Source organism: Lissotriton helveticus, chromosome 3_1 (assembly GCF_964261635.1).
Source record: "Lissotriton helveticus chromosome 3_1, aLisHel1.1, whole genome shotgun sequence".
Classification (NCBI taxonomy): domain Eukaryota; kingdom Metazoa; phylum Chordata; class Amphibia; order Caudata; family Salamandridae; genus Lissotriton; species Lissotriton helveticus.
Window position 1 is genome coordinate 586,582,712 of NC_136061.1, and position 20,753 is coordinate 586,603,464.

The 20,753-nt window shown below is 43.6% G+C and overlaps 1 protein-coding gene across 4 annotated transcripts in view; it reads left to right on the plus strand.

The window, feature by feature from the left end:
• The window catches only part of MAP2 (microtubule associated protein 2), a 1,143,712-nt gene that overhangs the window by 1,017,691 nt on the left and 105,268 nt on the right, over positions 1–20,753 (plus strand). For all 4 annotated transcript variants that reach the window (XM_078680559.1, XM_078680562.1, XM_078680563.1 and 1 more), the window contains one exon: positions 4,359–4,702. In XM_078680559.1, coding sequence (XP_078536685.1) covers positions 4,359–4,702 — 344 coding nt within the window. The remainder of the gene's footprint in view (positions 1–4,358; positions 4,703–20,753) is intronic.

A 20,753-nucleotide genomic window follows, 5' to 3' on the forward strand; every position in this document is an offset into this window, starting at 1 on the left:
GGAGGAACCGGGAGAATGGTGGGACCAGAGCACTGCCGATTCACAGTAGTGCTCCCCTGCCACCAAACTCTAAATGTCCCCTTATAGAAATACAAATGTAACAATGAACTTACACATACTGCCCATATTAATTCTGTTCTTTCCTTTCTTCTGCTTCCACTAGTTACATCTCCTCAAAACAGGCTATGACAATTTTCCTTAATTTGCCTTCTCTGCAGTACTACAAAAAAGATTTCAAGACTTTGTGGTTAGACTAGTCTGTGGTCAGAAAAGGCTTGACTAAGTTACTGCCGAATGTAGCAAACTTCATTGGCTATATCTCACCATTGCTTTCATCCCTCTGGTTCATCCTTTCTTACCTTTTTCAACGGCCTGTATGGTTTCTTCCAACCTAAATCCAAACATATATGCACCCTATAGTCCTTCCTGTTAGGTTGACCGATCCTTTCCTGTTTGGCACCCAAGCTATTCAGCTCTCTTTCCTGTGGCCTTATTCTAAAGACCAACCACCTTGACTTTAACAAAGTGATCAAAGTGCTAACTTTGGCTAGGATATTGCTTGATCCTGCTCATGGATCTTAGCACCTCAGGGCAACCTTGGGATCCGTGATCTTTAGAAATACATTTTCATTAAATCAGCCTGTTTAATTCTAGCATCACTCCTTGAGCTCTTTATCCTGCCACCTATGCGCAGGGAAACCCTACTGGTAGCTACGTGCTATACATGAATGCAATCTTAATAATAATAATCAGTTATTCAGTTCCCTCACAAAAATATGATATTTGCAAGCAAAACAGGATGCACACAGATATACTCAGTAATATTTCTGAAATCCCCAATGGCTCAACATATTCCAGTTTCAAATTTGAGAAATAAGTCTTACCACATTACACATAACCACAATAACACCACTAAAAACTATACAAATACCATAGGTATAAAGAAGTAAAAAATAATTATTGTAACAAAAGTGCCTGTATATGTATCAAACAGAACAGTGCAGCTAAGCTACACATGAATTGCACAGATTGGGTACTCCGGCAAACAATGCATATATTTAGTACATGCAATGCCTGTTCAGAAACATTGTGTAAAAAAGAATAGCATAAAATCATAAGTGTCATAATAGTCAACGTAGACAAACAATTGCACGTTAATATATAAAAGGGTGGGTCTTGCTGATCTCAGGGAAGGATGTCTCTGTGTGAGAGCTCGAGGCGAAGATTGGGTTAGGGGAGAATGTCTCTTCCAAAGCAGAGTGTAGAAGCTGCCACTCCTAAGCCCTAAATGCTGCACATGTTAGGCCTTTGTCCTCAATCTTAGTGTTGGTCTGAAGAAGCAGAATGGCAGCTCCTGGCAGCTGAGGGTACTGGGATTTACAAGCTGATTACTGGCAGCAGTGGAGGCTTCGTACGGATGGCGCGTTTCCCGCAGACTTATCAGGGTCGAGCAACTAAATATACATGAAGGTTCTAACCTCCACGAAGCAAGAAAGTTGAACTATTGAAGACAACTCTCGCCATTTCGGACTACTAAGGTGATTTACATCTGATACTCCACATCAAAATTTCATGAAAATAAGCGTGCAGATTTCAATCGCGTCTTTTGGGCTTACCGTTTTAGGAAGCAGATACCATCTGTGACCATCTATTTCTTTCATATACGGACTACGATACAGGATCAGTCTTATCGTGATCCAGTATTACGACTAGCGTTTGCCTTGAAAAAGTCTTGTAATAAGACGAAACACGTGTCGGCGGTGTATGCTGGAAAACATAATACCTGTTTTTAATTTATGAAATAAATGATTTGGGATACTAACATCAGCCTTTGGATCCATATTTTGAGAATATAATATTTTCTACATTCCTCGAATGATTTATGTACTGATTCATCAAATTAAAAATATACACCATGATAATTGGTTTTTCCAAGCTTATCATGATTTAAAAATGATGATTGATATATTGTGTATTTACAATTAATCTAGAGTGCTTGCTTAACCTGTTTCTTTTTTGGCACTTGATATTAGCTTGAAATTCTTTTCTCGCTATTTTTGACACCCGTGGTGGTGGGTGTGAATTAGGAAAGCAGTGCACCTTGTTAGCCTTATACTAAGATCATTACATCAGTAACGTAACACGTTGAATTGTTTTCAGTTGGAGTTAAATTTGCTTTATGTGCGGACGATCTCTCCTAGGAGAGACACTACCACCATATTTTGTCCATAATCTGATTACCACCTATGTTGGCCTGTCTCACAACCACTGAATTGCTTATCTGAGGATGTACTGTCTGCATGGAGGCTGGCTGCTTCCTATGCGGACCCACCCACCCTGCCTGGGTATTTTGATCTGCTCTTCTTGCCTCGTAAGTTCCCCTTAGGGACATAAACAAAGGGGACGGAAAGAAAAGAAGAATATCTTCTCTCCACATACCATCCCAATTCATAACATTCTGATGTCCTGGAGAATAGCAGTGGTTCCAACTGGACACACTGACCTTGGAGATATGATTTTCTGTAAGAGACAAGATCCACAACAGTGAACATTGATAAAAAATGTCTTAGTGATAGAGGCAGCTTAGTGATGAGGTGAGCAAGTCGAGGAAGTGATCCAATAGGTGTTGAATATGGATACGAAAGTGGGGTTTGCATGGAGATGCTATTCTGGCACGTGAGGGCACGTGAGAATTTCAGAATTGTGCCATCGCCTCTATGACAAGGTTGGAGCCGTTGATGGGGAGCTTCGTCAAACTTGTGAGGATTGCTAAACTCAGGCTTTTAGGGATTATGCCCCTAGTAGAGGGAAACAATGTAGGGACACTTCTATAAGAATTTCTGAGGGATCAGATCCTAGTGGATGACCCTGAGGTTCTGCTGAAGGTACATAAGGTACTACAGAATGGGGTCAAAGCCAGATTCTGGGACTGTAATCTTGCAACTGAGTGAGGCTTTTCAAAAAGGCAGTGATTACAGGGGCTGCGAAAACCAGGGACTTTAATTTCAGCTTTAGTAATAATCTACTATTCCCCAGACCTAAGCAGTGCAGTCCAGAAAAACAGAGAACAACTGCAAATGGTTAAAAGGGAAATGTTAGCTAGTTAGAGACTTCCATTTGGTTTCCTGTCAAACACTCCTTGTAATATTTGAGGGTGGCGACTTCCGCTTCAAAAGCCCAGATCAGCTGGAGATTTTAATTAGGCCAGGAAATCTGGACGGGAACTGGAGGTGATTCAACGCTAGAGAATTTATGATTTTTTTATTTCTGGTATTATGTGTTATTCTTTATTTATCCATGGGCCTAGGAGATTGTACTTCTAGTGTTTTTTCTCATTGCGCCTGTTTTCTCTTCTCTTCACCCCCTCTCCCTTCTTCTCATTTCGTCTGTGTATGCCATTTTGGACATGAAGGTTTGTGCATGATATTCCTAGACTTGTTATTGTTGGTTGATAAATGCTTTCTTTTGGGTGTTTTCAGTGTTTAGTCTTTGTAAGTCATAAATTATTAAAACGTTATTACCAAACAATCCATAAAATGCATGAAAAAATACATACAGCTACCTGAAAAAACTTTAGGAGTTGTAACCCCAGTGGTAAAAAAAATGCACGAATCGCAAAATAACACGGATAAAAAATCATGTATGGAACGGTTTACACGATTGGGATAGGCACTTAAAATAGTAATTGCTGCATGCAGTAAAATAACACTGACAAATCACTAGTTATAGATTCCTGTAACCTAAGTTTGCTGCAGAAGGCAAGCATATTGCTTATATTACAAGGCAGGGATCACCAACCTTTACTATAATAATAGCTACCTATGTTCAATAAAAATCACCCTGAACTACTAACACAAATTGTCGGTGTTACAACAGTGACCCCTCGAAGCTACGCCCCTGGAGGTTTTTTCCATTTCTGAGAGGGGCAGCGCCGTACCATACCGCAGCTAACAGTTCAGAAATATGCACTAACCTTACAGAGTAGTGAAGCGTTGTGGTGCAGCAGCCAGGGCAGCTGACATCAAAACACAGGGCTAACGGTTCGATCCCCGGCTCTGGCGGCAGATCAGCTCAGCACCGTGTGACTCTGGGAAATGGCTCACTTAATTTCCACGATGGCCCCCAGCTCCTTGAGACCCGTAAGGGTGAGTAGTTTGTGCTTTACAAATACTGCATTTAGGATTTAGAGTATGATGCATCTGAGAGAAATAAAGCTTGACAGTAGTCATAAGTTGTTGTGTTCATTATCCCAGAGAAAGTTGTATTGTATTGTATTGTTGGTGAAAGGAGATTACACAGGATTGTCTGAAGAGAACTACTGCTTCTGATTCTAATGATTCGCTTTTGTTTCCATGTAGGATCAGAGCCTATTCGTAGTCGAACAGGAAAAAGTGGAAATTCCACACCCAACACACCAGGCTCAACCGCCATCACTCCCGGCACACCACCAAGTTATTCTTCACGCACGCCAGGCACACCTGGCACTCCAAGCTATCCCAGGACCCCTCGAACCCCCGGTACCCCAAAATCTCTTGGGCTGCTACCCAGTGAGAAGAAAGTTGCCATCCTAAGAACGCCTCCAAAGTCTCCGGCCACGATGAAGCAGATACGGGTATTAAACCAACCATTGCCAGACCTCAAGAATGTCAAGTCGAAAATTGGGTCAACGGACAATATCAAATATCAGCCAAAAGGAGGACAGGTAAGGGTTTTTATTTCGGAAGGGTTAATGATGTCAATCTGTAGAATATTTTGCTGAGCAGCCTGCTCTTTTGTGTGCTAGATAGTTAGTGTCCTAATGTTCCACAGTCATACTATGATAATGATATAGAAAACCCAATAAGCCAAGATTTAGATAAGTCTGCTTTTGCTCATATAAAGGGATAACAAAAGACTCTATCAATTCACCTGGAGTAAACAGCTTAATGAATTGTCCACCAAGAGTATAAATTGAGATTTGCAGAATTGAAGGTGCTGTGTTCATTTTACTTTAACTAATGACTTGGTGGGTTTGTTTGCCATGACGCGAAGCTTTAGACTTCAACGGATAAATTAGATTTAAAGCAAGGCAATTATAAAATTACCTCTAAAAGTGAAATAAAAGCAGAATATGCAGAACTTTCTCATGAAGTCCTAGTTACGCTATTGTTTTATACTAGATTCATAACAGGTAACAAACAGTCAAGGGGATTGTCTCAACTGTGTAGACAGTTTTAAATCATCATTTGAAGTGTGGCAGTGATCTGGGTTGCCACATGACTATGTTGGACGCGGCATAGTGTATGAGTAGGTACAATTCTTAGGTGTAGTTCTATAAGGAAGACGTGAAATAAATGAGCATGGCCGGCTTAAAAGTTGACTTACAACTTAAAGCAGGGAATGTGCAATCTATATGGAAAAGCTGTTGTCTATGGCCCTCACTATAAGTTGCCCAAAGTGGTATCCTGAGTGTTACCGCTCTTGGAAACTACAAGTTTTCCAGTGTCCCCAGGCTTGATATTAACAAGTCCTCACACTCTGGGTCTGACAAGTCCCGGCTTGGAAACACAGTGCACAGAGACTTGTGAGGAGCTGTGGGCACCTGCTGTGCATCACCTCGACCCGCCCTCAATCTTCAAGTTGGTGGAGGAGAAAAAGCTTCCGCCAGGGGTGCTAAAAAAGCCTCTGCTCACGTACCAACCATGGCATCCTCCACCACCACAGGGCCAAGAATAAAGCCCAACTTCTCCAAGCAAATGTGTGTGAATTTGGGCTTGTTAATGTGTGTGAATTTGGGCTGGTTACTTCACTTGGCAGGGAGTGAAACGTGAAATTGCATTCCCTGTTCCAGGGAAAATAACTTATAATCCCCATTAACTCACAGAGAAGATACTGAACGAAATCATGGAGTTAATGGGGGAAATGTAATGAGAGACTACTTATTCACTGTGCAGTCTATATTTAGGGCATGGAGGAGATGGGGCAATTTAGACCCTAGCAGGCTGCCCGTCATCCCTTTTTAAAAATCCCCAATGTTGGCAGGGATTTCTGTGTCTTTGATGGTTTTGCCAATTCAAAAGCATAGAAGAATGCAGAGCAGATTCATGGTTTGCTTGGTCTGCTTCGCATTAAAAGAGTTAGTTATAGAAAAAACAAAACACAATGGCCCCAAAGCCCTGTAGGTTTTCCCCATCTGGATTTGCCATGCCGTGCAAAGTAGACCCAGGCAGGGGCAGTGAAAATCAGTGGTGAAAGACTTACTTTAAATAGGATGCAGCTATTGTCACTGTGACATGGAGGCCCATATATGACAGGTCACAGGGTCAAGGGTTTCCAATTGCAGAGCAAGCTCAGGATCGACCATCGAAGAACCAGCAGTACCCCAGTACCCCAATTGTAAATAAGGTAGAACTAAATTTGCCAGCGTGGGACCTCTGGTAAGGGGCATATTAGCAAGAACCTCGTTAAAATTATCGTATTATGTTTTAGCGGCAGGAAATCTTTATATAATTCCAATAGAAGTCCAGGTTAGATGTGCTGGACATCTAACCTGGGCTTCTATTGGAATTCTATTACGCATATTAGCAAGCCCATTAACGGCGATAGTTTTAACGAGGTTCATGCTCATATGCCTCCAAGTCTTTAAAGAGGAATTCTAGACAAAGGAGAGGAAGTGTTGGGCACAGGTAGGTGCTATTGTTGGGGTCTTGATGTGGAGAATGTGTAGTCTGTAGAAATAAAGCACAAGGCAGTAGGTGTGATGTAAAACGAATCGGTGCAGTCCATTGAGGAAGATGCAGTCTACAGGGAAAACTACAGTCTACATGGATGGTTTATTATTGGTTAATTCAGAAATATCGGGTACACTTTATAAAGAAGAAATAGTTTACAGGTATGAGCTGTAGTACCCTGGAAGGACAATATAAGTTACATAGGGATGTACTGTAGCATATTGGGAGGCTATCGGGGTCTTAAAAGAAGAGACAAAGTCCCTCATTCTAACCTGGAAGTTAGATTCGAAATTGGACGAAAATATTGTTTGTATCAGATTCTGAATTGTGAAAAACTATCACACTTCCGGGATTTTTCCCACACAAATTAGTCCCAGTAGTATAATGAGGGATAATGTAGGGAAAAGAGGTTGGCAATAGGGGGAAACGTTTGAAATTCCGGGGCGGCAAAACAGCAATCACATATTATTCCTCATTTGTGCTCAATAACTGAAAGCTGGTTAGGGGAGGTACAACCAACCTGGCTAAAACAATTACCACACCTTGAAGTATTACCTCAGAGAGATTTTACCCCAGTATATTTTAGGTGAAGACAAAATGAGAGTACAGAAATGTATCTTTTCACTGAACACTCTGAAAATTCGTTAGCAAACCCGGGCCTAGCCACGAGTAATGGACAAGCAAGCAGTCCCTGACAGCGTGAGCCAGTATAACACACAAGTAGAGACTATCAGTTCAAGTCCTGTCCCGGATGGTCTCTGGGACAAACCCTCTATTGATATACTTTATTGGAACATTGCAGGCATGCGTTCAAAGGTGGGAAATGACATCTGGCTTAGCTTTGTCCACAAGTTTAAAATTCTATGTTTTCAAGAAACATGGGCTACTTCTGTGATCCATATAGAGGGCTATAAAACCTATTTTTCAGCAGCACTACCGTCCCCGTCTGGTACAGCCAAAGGAGGTTTGACCATTTTCGTTTCTAATCTTGTGGAGGTTAAAGAAATCATCCCAATTAAATTAGAACCCAATTTCCAAATAATACCCTTGAACTGGGGTACAACCGATACTCTTTTTCTGGTCAACTTCTATAATAACTTGCACCAGGGAGAACTAATAACAGTAATAAGACACATTTTTCTCTCCCTGCAGGAATTAACCAACAAGGCCACAAAAGATGTAGTAATTATTTGGGGAGGTGATTTTAATCAAAGATTATGCAGGAATAGTGGTGAGTTGATCTGTGGTCTCATGGACGAAAATGAAAATTCGATAACCCACTTTACCCACACTGTAATTGGGGACTGTCTGAACGAACCCCTTTTTGGTTTAGACCTAGGCTTGGCTAATGACATGGTAAACCCCCTCAGTCCCGCTCATTCCCACTTTCAATGGCAGAGGAACTTCTAGTATAATAGATTTCATTTTCATTTCCTCTAAAGCTGGACCACGAGTTTAAAATTTTAAGACCCATGATAACAGTATTAGTGATCATTACCCTAATAGTATTACCCTATCGCTCCTACAGAAGTCAGATAGGTGTAACACACTGAGGACCCTGGGGCAAAACACTCTGATTTTAGACTGGGTCAATGGGTATTCACTTAAATGGGACACAGTGGATCCAACAGTTATTACTACTAACGTATTAAAAAAATCATGAAAGGAGATTGAAAAGTGCCTTGATATCGCCTCCTAAGATGAGGAAGTGATGGCAAATTTTGTGATAGTAACTAAAACAATAAAAGAAGCCCTTTTTGTTAAATTAAAAGATAGAAAATCGAAAACAAAAGGATGGTTCAATAGTAGTTGCACTAAAGCATATACAAAACTAAAGGCAGCACTACACTAAACAAAACGGGATGTTCAGGAAATTGCCGTTCTTAGAAGGGAGTATAACCAGGTTATAAAAGTCAGGAAAACAGAACTGAAAAAAGAACTATGGGATCAACTCCACAAAAGCTGTACCTTAAGAGATAGCGTCGCTTTCTGGGCAGTCATTAAATCACCCTTCCTCTCAGATTCTAGAGATAAACCTATAATTGATGTGGCGATAGATGAACAAACTTGGGTCGAACATTTCACACTTTTATTTGGCCTCCCCTCCAAGGGGGAAGAAGTACAAAATCTTGAGCCCAAAATAACTCCATTTCCACTATCCCTTGACATAACGTATCATGAAGTGGAGCTTGCCTTGATGGCTAGTAAAAATGGCAAGGCGCCAGGCCCCAATGGGGTCCCAATTGATTTTTTCAAATTCAATTTGGACCTTTGGACCCCAATTCTGACCAGAGTTCTGCAAGCATCATGTGCTGTGGGCTTGTTGATTCATGGTCAGAATCTATTCTTGTTCCTATTTTTACAAAAGGGGACCGTCAATCGCCCTCTTGTTACCGTCCTATCTCTTTGCTGGACACTCTAGGGAAAGTGGCGGGACAAGTTATTCTAGACCGCCTCCAGCGATGGGCGGACAACAGCAAGATTTTATCAGACATACAATTTGGGCTTCGAGAAGGCCTTGGCACCATCGAGCAAGCTCTCAATCTGTCCCTTCTGATGGGCAAATACGTAAATGCTAAGGGGGGCTCTATACATGGCGTATGTCGACTTATCGGCAGCTTTCGACTGCGTCTGTCATTCAAAACTATGGTCCATTTTACTGGAAATGGGGGTAGAGCAGGCTCTCGTTAACTTCCTGCATGAGTTATATTTGGACGCTACAGCCAGAGTGCGGTACGGGGTCGGGGGGAACTAACGGCGTCATTCGGGGTAGAGAGAGGGGTTAGGCAGGACTGTGTACTGGCCCCCTTTCTTTTTACGCTTTACACCAATAGCTTGGAACAGGACATCGTAAAGGGGTGCCAGGATCTGCCTTCTATTAATAACCACCCAATACCAGCCTTACTTTACGCCAATGACGCCGTGATTTTAGCTCGAACCCCTGTAGAACTACAACGTGCTCTTGAGAGATATAATAACTTTATGGCCAATTGGACCTGAATATCAACATTAAAAAAACCTTTGTTATGTCATCAGGTTCTAAACTTAAGAAAACCACGGCCATCCTTATTAATAAAGTAAAACTTGAGAGCACAAACTCTGGGAATTGTAATAGACCATAAAAGCTCTTGGAGGCAAGCCATTGAGACAAGGAAATTGCTTTTTATAAGGGCAACGGTCGCGCTAGCAAACTTTTCACGAAGATTGGGAAGAAGGTCTCCCACCGAACTCATCGAGATATACAAGGCTAAATGTTCAACCATCGCAACCTGCGGAGCCGGAGTGTGGGGCTATGGAAAGGTAGATGCTTTATAAAAAGTTAAAAACAGTTTTTTAAGGTTCCTCCTAGCCGTGCCACAAGGCACTTCGACCTATTCGTGCCACTTGGAGTTGGGTATGTCTTATCTGATAGACATAGTTAAAATTCAACCACTTCTCTTATGGCATCGTATTTGGTCATCAAATAAAACTCATTTCTCTCAAGGGTTTATACAAGACTGTATTTCTCTAGAGAATGCTCATAAAATTGGGTGGATAGCCCACATTAAAAAATTCTTGTATGATCTAGGCATGGCAAAATATTTCCACACTCCCATCCTAATCTCAGAACTCTCTAGAAAAGCATTTAAAAAACACTGTTTGTCCACCTAGAACAACTGCGGTTAACTAACGAGGTCAGCAAACCATCAGTCCAACACATGCTGACAATCCAAACAACCATGACCATTCAACCTTATTTAACCTTTAACTTGTCCAGCTATGAAAGATTCCTATTAATCCATTTTAGGCTGGACATCTTTTATCGCTTAGTTACCTTTCCAAGAATTAATGATTGGGCAAAGTGTCTACCAACCTGCCCTTGCAATGATGTCTCTACCCAATCTTCAATTCACACAATATTATTTTGCAAGTTCTATAGTGAACCAAGAAAACGCTGGCTGATCCCGATTTTAAAAACCATGGGGCTCCGTAGGTATCGTCCTGCATTTCTCTCTCTCCAACTTTTAGATGAGGAGTGTATTGCGAAAGCCATGGTTAAATTTTTGAAGTTTGTCATTCGACACAGGTCAAATTTAGAGTAGGTTAGGAAAATCATATTTTAAGACCATATTCATCATTATTTGTTGCATTGTTTTAGATTGTTTTTAAAGGAATGTACTTTTGCACCTTACAATTTGCTACAGTTCTAAATGAATTTTTTACATGTATCTTTTTAGGATAATGAATTTTAAAATTATTTGTCGTATCAAATTTTAAATGTACTTTTATGGTATTTCTAACTGAAAGCCGAATAAAGGATTTTGACTTGACTTGAGAGTTATGGTATAATCTTAAGACTCGAGAGAACTCCTTTCAGTAGACCCTGGCACACATTGGGGGTAGTGGAGAATGTTTGAAAATTGTGCAAAATGACCCAATTGGTGCAAAATTCCACATTCAAGGTGTCCTGAGTCGAAATAGTTCAGTTCTTATTAACGTGTCCTGCACAAATGTTAGGTGCCTATGCACCTACATTTGAGGAAGGAATCAGGGTCTAATTAGAGTAAAAGCTAAAAATGAGAGGCAGTCGCTCTTGGAGTGCAGGTATAGCTTTGGGAAGAGATGTGTGGTAGATAATGAGGAGTAATTCTTAGGTAGCAGGCATCATCCATAAAGAGAAGACATAATAGCAACTGGTAGGAGGGGTCTCCCGCATTTACCGCACCCTAGTTAACAACACCCCCACAACCCTAGATAGGTTGAGGGATCAATGGGTGGAATGGGTGGGCCCCCTAGACGAGGTTGATTGGCGTGATGCCCTTATGGCCCCCAGAACAGTCACCGTCTCGGCCAAACTCAAACTGATTCAGCTCTACTAATTACACGCTGCGAACCTCACTCCCCAACGCCTGCATCGAGCGGGTTTGCGCCCAGATGCGTCATGCGTGAGATGCAACCATGCTCCAGCCGACTTCCTCCACATGGTTTGGTAGTGCCCCCATTTGGGACAGTTCTGGGGATCAATTGAAGCAGAGCTAACGGAGGTACTGGGATGGGAGGCTCCTCACGCTCCACGTCACTCTTTGCTGGAGATTAGTGATGGGCTGGGCGGGTCCAAGAGTGTCAAATTATTTTTTACCATGGCTATGATGGTGGCCAAGCGGGACATAGCGGTGGCCTGGAAAAGCCCTGACCCACCGGCCAGGGAGAGGTGGCGTAGAGGGGTGGACTGATGCTCGACCCAAGAGAAAGCCCTTTATAAAGCCAAGGGGTGCGTTAAGAAATATCGCAGAGTGTGGGGGAAGTGGTTGGGGATTGTGGGGGGTCCTGAGTTGACTAACTGGGTTCCAAATCCTGTCTATGTAATTTTATGGGGTTTGTGATTGGGTGTTACATTGCTGTAGCGAATGGATTCAATACTGTGATTTCCGTGTTCTGGCTGAATTGTTTTATGTGTTTTAAAATCAATAAAATTGCACATAAAAAAATAGCAACTGGTATAATTGACAATGATAAGAGATGGTATAAGTGAAGGAGGCATAGTCTGCTTGGAACAGGCATAGTTTTCCTATCGCTGACTCAAAACCCTTACTATAGCTAATCCACATGGCATTCAAGCAAAGAAATAGCATTCGTAGTTTTATTACCATTGTCCCCATGGCAAGGAAAATGTCCTGAGCATTTATAAGGAATCTGACCTCTTAAATATTCTACGAAATGTGGATTGGATAGCTAGGTACCATATGTAGGATATTTATATTGTATTCATTAACCCCTTCACTGCGGCGGCTATTCCGCCGCAGTGCTAAGGGGGCGCGGCGGCCGCATGCTGGTGACGGAACCGCTCCGTCACCAGCCGCGGTTGAGCTGTGCTCATGACAGAGCGGTTCCATCACGGCCCCGCCCGCTCAATGGAACGTCCAGCGCAGGCGCGAAATTCGCGCGACCGCAGCTATGACGGAGTGGTTCCGTCACCAGCAGGGGAGGGGTTAATTGAATCTGTTAGCTATGCATCTGAAACCGGGTTCAGTACATATGTGGAGTGGCTTTGGGCAGGGGACAGCTGAGGGAGATGGGTACTCCTTGGCCTCTGGGAACGGTCTTTGGGTGGCCTTCGTTTTCTTTCCAACTCCCTGTTTATAGATCAGATATGTTTCCTAGTCTTAGTGACTTTTTTAGTCCTTGTTTGCCTGTACCTCCTTTCCCTACGGCACTGGAGGTATGCTCTCCGATGCCTTGGTGGACTACAGCCTGCCATACTGACAGACCTGTGCATCTACGGCGGCTTCCCTCGAGGCACCAACCTTTGCTGTGCAGACGCTATGAACCATGGGCGTAGGAAGTGTGGGGGACGCGGGGGACATATCCCCCCCAGATTTTGGAGTGGGGGGGGACACGGGGGACAAAGGTGGGGGGGCGAGGGGACAAAAGAATTTCCCCTCTGCCTTCTGTCATTCGCAGGGCCATTAGCGCGCAAAAGCGCTACCTAATGGCCCTGTACTTGACCTGCCTGCAAGTCAAAGAGGCCGCCCGCCCTCTGCCCTTTGTTATGCTGCAGGAAGGCTCAGCGTTCTGAGAAGGGCAGAGAAGGGAAAAAACTCCGTCTCTTTTCCTTCATAACCTGGGAGAAGGCAAGGACAGTGTCAACTTCTCCTGTCCTGCCTCTGGCAGCTGCCCTCCTCCCCTCTGTCTCTTTATTCCTCCATCTCTTTCAGTCTCGCTCCTCCTTAAGTTCTGATTTCAAGAGCTCTTACATACTCTCTCTTGCCTCTCCTTTTGAAATACCGAAATAAAGTAATAAAGAGTGGTCAGCAGACAGGCCAGATTGTTATTTACAGGCTTCCAGCCACACACATTAGCGCCACTTTACAGAGTTTGCCAGTGAAAGTGCTACTTTCTTTCTTTCTTCTTTCTTTGAACAACATTGTTTTTCCAGGGTGGAGAACCATTCCTAAAGGGACTGAAATACCTGGTTGATGGATTGAGTGGAAATATTTAATATGATAATTTTCAACTGTTTTAATTATTTTAGCTTATAAAATGTGTACTGCGGCTCTGTGTCCGGGGATGTGGTCTTTTTTAAACCAAACTGCTTACATTTTCAAAGTATATAATAAATGGACATTGAAACAGGCCCCTTCCTGATCCTGTAGCCATGTCCTGAATTTTCCAGGCAAAATCACTTACTGACTTCTGAATAATGAGTTTTAAACTGTTAAGGTAACCATGTTGCTCCTGAATACATTTCACATGATTTGCTTATTCTTGCATTCCTTATGAGTGTTTGCTTTTTCTAGGGTGTTGTTCATTTTTTTGCAGGCAGCATTTTACTGTTGTCTAGTGCATAGTTTGAATTTAGTCGCAGCACAATTGAGTTGTAGCTGAAGGCAGTGCACGTTTCTCTCAGTGGGGCAGTATGGTGTTCAGTGTGGGAGAGGATGTGGCACTCTGGCCAGAGCTTCTGAATTCAGAACTGGAGCACCATTTTCAGCCTTCATGACCAGTCCACCAGACCACACTCCTGACAGAGATCATTCCGATGCTACACTTTAGAAGGCCCGATAGGCCTTGGAAGCCCTCATGTCTTAGCACTGGCAGGTGGACCCTAAGGGTGGCAAGTGTGAGTTAACCTTGAAGGCCTGTCCACCACAATCCATACTGCAGTTCACCTCCAGTCTTGCGAGTAGGCATATGAAGAAGCACACCCTATATCGACAGTGACACTGAGGTCACAAGATCCTGGAGGCCAGTCCACCGCACCCATTGGTACCTTCATTGGCCTTTTTCAGCAGTAGTGGTGCAACTTACATGGGGTTGGCAATGTAGTATTTGCATGCACACCAAACTTAGGGGGTGATTATAATGGAGGTGGGACCGCCACGTCACCCCGTCAGTGGTGGTCTCACCGCCATCGGTGATTGCATCACCACCAACCATATTACAATGGCGGGTGGTTCCCTGGCGGTCGGAAAGACCAACCGCCACGCCCTCGACTGGCTCCTTGAGCCCGCCAGTGCGGCGGAGGGGCTTGTGGTTCCTACAATGCTGGTGGTGCCTACCAGGCACTACAGTAGGGATTATGATACCCCTTACCCCCCAGCCTATCCATGGCGGTTCACCCGCCATGGAAAAATTGGCGGAAAGGGACATTGGAGGCCTGTAGCAGGCCCCTTTCCCCCCAGCCCCCAGACATGGGACCTGGGGGGCATCTAAGAAGCCCCCCTACATATCACTGCACCATGTGGCAGGCACCGCATTGTGCCTGCCATGTAAAATGTCTATTTTTACATTGCGGCATATGATGCAGCCAGCAACACCTGCTGCAATGTAAAAGATAGGCACTGCGCACGTCATAGTGAAGGTCGCATTGTAATGCCTATCGTAGTGCCGCCACCTTGGAGGCCAGCAGTCCAATTCTCCGATTCGATAGCGGACGGACTGAAGTCCACCCGCCATCGTAATCAGCCCCTAAGTTTGCAACTTCATGGTCTCTGCTTCATGCACAAACACTTGCAGCCTGCTTTCGGACCACCAGAGTTATGCAGCAATGGAGGCCAAAATTATGTTGCAGTGTTGACTAAATGATGCAACAATAAAAAGGCTGCAGCGTAATGCAGTGCATTTTATGATACTTTATTATTTTGACATACTTATACATACTAACAGCCTCTGCAAAGCTTTTGCCTCATTAGTACATGTGTAACATACAAATGTAGCAGTGGGAAAGGTGACCAGGCAACCTTTGTAAAGGGCCCTACACTTCACAGCAACATAAATCACATTTCTTTCAGTAATTTTTGATCAGTTTGAGCTACAAAATTGTTTTGGGTCATATCGTTAGATTATGCAGCAGATGATGTATTATGTGGCAAATATGTTACAGCCATAGTTAAGTGGAAAACATTTTTCCCCTTAACTTAATTTTGCCCCAGCATTGTATTTGATCAATTTATAAGTTCCCCAAACCCAAAAGTCGAGTTTGGCACAATTTGCATTTTATAAGCAGTCCTACAACACAGGGCTACATTTAAACTGACCTCAGGCTTCAGCAGTGCACACATGCAAACACAGAAAGGGCTGCTGGCCTCTAAACTGCCATGCCCTAATATATTCCAGGGACTTAAAGGTAGTTCTAATCCCCCTGCCCTATTATGTACTAGGGCCTTATAGGAGAGGTCATGCCAATCATAGGGGTACCCTGACCCATAGTGCACCCTAGTGTATGTAGGGTGTTTTCACAGTATCTTTAAGTGTCTCTTTCAGAATAGCACTGGCCCTGTGCCTGTTCAGGCAGAGGCCAGCGTCAGTCAGAGTCAGGTACCACCAGTACCAGTCAGCAAAACACTGGGGAGTGCCCAGGGCACATGATGGCTTTGCAACACTAAAGAAGCACAAACTCAGAATTTAAAACATAACACCATGGTTGGGGGGTTCTCTTTAATAATCAGAATTGATTTATATCCTAATGAACCCATTTTCCAACATTAGGATAATGAAAGACTGGGGAAAAATCATAACGTTCTAATCTATACCATGAAGTTTTCATGCAGCTCTTTGATGATGTTTAATAGCTCACTGTTCAATGTTAGGATTTTAACTTATAAACTGCAAATACCAAAAGAATCTCTCAGACAAAAGCAGTAACTCACTGACCTATTTACATGATATGCATTTTGTGATCTGCGTGGTACACATTCTTTGCGGCAGGCATGTTACCCCACTGTGGCTACCTTACCAAGCGTCAAAACTACCACTAGACAAACCTCCGATCTCTCTCAATAAAGAACATTAATCACCAAAGTTATCTTCACATTTGTATTGTTGCCTTAAAATTGCTGGAGTCCTGGAATACAGAAGCAGGTACTTTTCAAACCATAAGTGGAGAGGAGTTGGCCTAATGGCTAGGGTGCTCAACCTCGGACCTGGGGATCTGGGTTCGAGTCTCGGTAACGACGCCAAAACCTCCTGTGATTTTGGGCAAATCACTTAATCTCCCCGTGCCTAAAATGAATGTGTGTCCTCATGTAACGTAACTGGTACTATGTAAAGCGCTCTGATACCTGATTCGGTTCGGGTCTAGTTCGCGCTTTATAAAACTCTGCAAAAATAAATAAATAAATAAGGCACTTGCAAACATGACGCCCCCAACCTAAGTCAGCGACCTTTGTTTGCTTAGTGCATAAAGATGCAAGATTCATATACATTTTTTTAACATTTGGTCTGATTACTATATGAATGTAAATAACAATGAAGCATACATGTGACAACATGCATGCTTTTCTCAATATTTCACTTCGAAAGTATGCGATTGTATTTGTTTAATGAGCGATGATTTGTATAGGGTCACTGGAAATTCCACAAGGTTGTCCCTGTCCCCCCCAGAATTTTAGTGTCTCCTACGCCCCTGCTATGAACGCAGTGCCCGCACAGCACAGCTTCAGTGGCTTCAGTGAACCTGGGAACATGTTCATGGCTCCTGCACTGCTCAGTTTTTTTTTGTTTGTCAATAACTCCCGAGGCTGGAGTCTGTCTTCAAAAACAAAAAATAAATCACCCTGACATGCTGGGAGATTTCGCCTCACTCTAAGTGTCATTTATTTGTTTGCTGTTAGGGACAGTCCAGCTTTCCTAGCGGACCCAAACGAAAGAAGTAGGTCAGAACGTCTGCCTTAAATAGGACTGGGGCTGTGAGACGCTGACAGACGGCCCAATGTCCCTTGGGTCGCTGTCATAGGTGTCCACTGATGAGACAGCAGAGGCTCCGCCGGCAGAAACATGACAGTTCGTCCGACTTAGTAGAGCCTGTGAACCGCACATTCGTCGGGCATGTTTGTGGCAGAGAGGCATGTCAAGCTCAGTCTAAAAAAGCCCCCCTTGTCTGATTATTGCCACTTTTCATTTTTTGCTTTCACATGCCTTGCTTTGGGTGGGGCTGTCTACTACGGGGGAGTTTTGGTAGGAACGAGTCATTTTCCCCTCTCCGTAAACTTATAGTATTCAGATAAGAAAATTGGAACTAAAGGTATAGTCACCTCTTTCTCCTTTTTCATTCCTGCACTATAGGGAGAGGTGTGGCGCCGGGGCCAGGGAAGCTGGGGATCACGGTTGGATCCCCAGCTCCGGCGGCAGGGGTCTTGCCAGCACCGTGCTACTCTAGGCAATAGATCGCTTAATCTTCCCAATGGCCCCCAGCGCCGAGATACCCCTTCAGGGGTGATTCGTACGCTATACAAGTAACTGGATTTACCTTTACACTTATAGATCGCCCATCTGTAAGTCTCTAAAACAATATCGGAAGCATATTACCTGCAACTGTTCTCTTTTGTTTGAATATGGTCTCCAACATCACTCCCTTTGTCCCTTAGACCGAGGAATTCTTATTATTTGTTTTCCTTCCTCGGATGACGTTGAATGCTTGGCTGCCCTTGCACTCTCAGTCCACTGATTTAGCCATTTCTAATAAACTCGGTTGTGAGACAGTGGAGGAAGTTAACTTGACGTATGGATTTACCCTCAGGGTTTGGAGAATGTGTGTCATGATCACAATGATGGTGAGTATGCCTTTTAAACAGCTTAATGACTCCCAAAAAGACTACCATACTTTGCCGTCATGTAAACTGATCATAAACGATCTACCAGTTGTAGGTGGCATATCTGTCTCTCCACTGAGGGTAGACTCCACCACTGCTGCAGTGCCTTGATGTTGGGAGGCGGTACCTTTCTTCAAGCTCAATCAGTTTAATCAGTAGGCACCCCTCTCCTACTCCTTTCCAGATTAACAGTGCCGTGGACCATAATTTATTTTCTTGCAGGCCGGATGTGCGCGAAAGTATATAGCAGTTTAAAGACATGCAGTTCCTTTCCCATACTGACCAACAGTTCTCTAGTCTGGCTCAAATCTTCAAAGGTCATTGGTGGGACGCTTCACCTGCATTGGTCATGGGATATGATTGCAGGCTAGGTTTATCATCTTTGCAGAGAATGTAGCAAGTGCGACTATGGTCTCTGGGTGTACTGGCATTTCTGCTGAGCTGTCTGCAAGCCTTATCAACAAACATTTGCAATGCAATAGGTCTCGCATTTACGCAAGTTTAAGCTATTGGCATTGTAAATAACAATGCCTATTATTTTTGTTTTTAAATCATAAATAAAAGGCATTGTCCTTTACAATGCCAATAGTTTAAACTTGCGTAAATGCAAGACCTATTGCATTGCAAATGCTTGCTTCAGTTTAAAACTGAGCGCAGCTCTGCTTAAAGCAAACCGCGCTTGGTTTCTTTTTTTTTTTTACTTTAACACTGCGCACTGTGTCTTTGTAGCGGGCGCCGTGCTCAGTGTTAAAGAAAAAAATAAACCGAGCACGATGTCCTTGAAGCGGCGTCACTCTCAGTTTTAATGTAAAAAAAAAAAGAAAAAAACTGAGCGCTGTGTCCCAGAAGCAGGCACCGTGCTCATTATGAAACAAAAAAATAAATAAATAAACAAACAGAGCGTGGTGTCCCAGAAGTGGATGCTGCGCTCAAAATAAAAGTTAAATATAAATAAATAAACTGAGCGTGGTGTCCCTAAAGCCGGCGCCGCGCTCAGGATACAAATACAATAAAATAGCATCTGCCATTGTCCCCATAAGTGCCCATAAACAAAATAGGATAAAGCCGACCGTGTACGGAGCCAAGTAAAAGGTCCAGTCGTCATGGGCAGTAACAAATGGCGACAAGGCGGTAACAAGGAGGGACTAAAAAGCCTCATAATGAATCAGAAGCCAGCATTTACCAAGGATAATGACACCAGCCAAAGAAAAGTATGGGCAGAGAGTGGGCGAGGCTTACACAGCATACTCCACTACTGCAAGCCTCGCCGAGCGAGCAGTGCATGGGTGCTGTCACTAGGCTCGACCCTAAAAATAGGTCAGATATTTTTTACTTCTTTTCTTTTCACTTTTCTTTTCATCAGAGGGCTTCGCAACAAACAGCGAGGGGTCCTGATTCACAAGCCTCTTTCCTTGAACTGGTGGCTAGCCTGCATTGACAATTTGGAAACTTTGAACGCTGCTGTCTTGTGTCCTGCCATTAGGATTTGATGGGGTGGGGGGTTAGTCACTCCACCCCCCACCACCATAATCACAGGGTAGGGTTTGGATCAACATACTGAAGCACAAAGATGGCTCTGCCAGCTGTAACCCACACTGCTTTTCATGCCCATGTCAATTGTTTGTTTGGTAAAGGTAAAAAAAAACGCAAGCTTTTTTAACATGATTGTCTCGTGGTAGCAGCTGTCTAAGGTCAAATATCCCACTCCGGGCTGTCAATGTGGATTTGAAAGGGTGGGGCCAGAACTAAGTACTTCACCAGCCAACCACACAGTAGGGCTTGTCTCCACACACTGGACACAATTACATTTCCATCAGCCCACAAGCACAATGCTTCTCATATACCTGTTGATCCTTTGGCAAAGGCAAAAAGCACACTTGTTCTCATTTAAAATTGGTGTCTAATAATCATTCAATCAAATCAGATTTGTAGAGCGCAGCTAATCACCCGCGAGGGTATCTAGGAACTTGGTTCTTGCTGGGATCAATCGAACAGTCACCTTCTGAATTCTGGGAGAGAGGATGATGTTCGGAGGTAAAGGGAAAGGTCATTACAGGACTTGGTGTAGGAGAAGGATTATCCTCTACTGTAGCTTTGGCGAATGCCGGGAATGTGTGCGAGGGAGGCAGAGCGCAGGTGTCCTGAGGATTAGTGTAAGTTCAGGCGGTGGTTGATGTATGGCTGGCCTTGGTCGTGTAGGGTCTTGTAGGCGCGAGTCAGCATCATGAATTGGCAACTTTTCTGGATGAGCTAGTGAAGGTTCCTGAGTTGGGGGGGGTGATATAGGTCCATTTGGGGAGGTAGAGCATGAGTCTGGCAGCTGAGTTCTGTATCGTCCTGGGTCTCTTCAGGAGTTGGGTGGTGATTCCTGCATAGAGCGTGTTGCATTAGTCCAGCCGGCTGGTGACTAGGGCTTGAGTGACAATTTTTCTGGTGCTGACGGGTAGCCATCTGAGGATCTTTCGGAGCATGC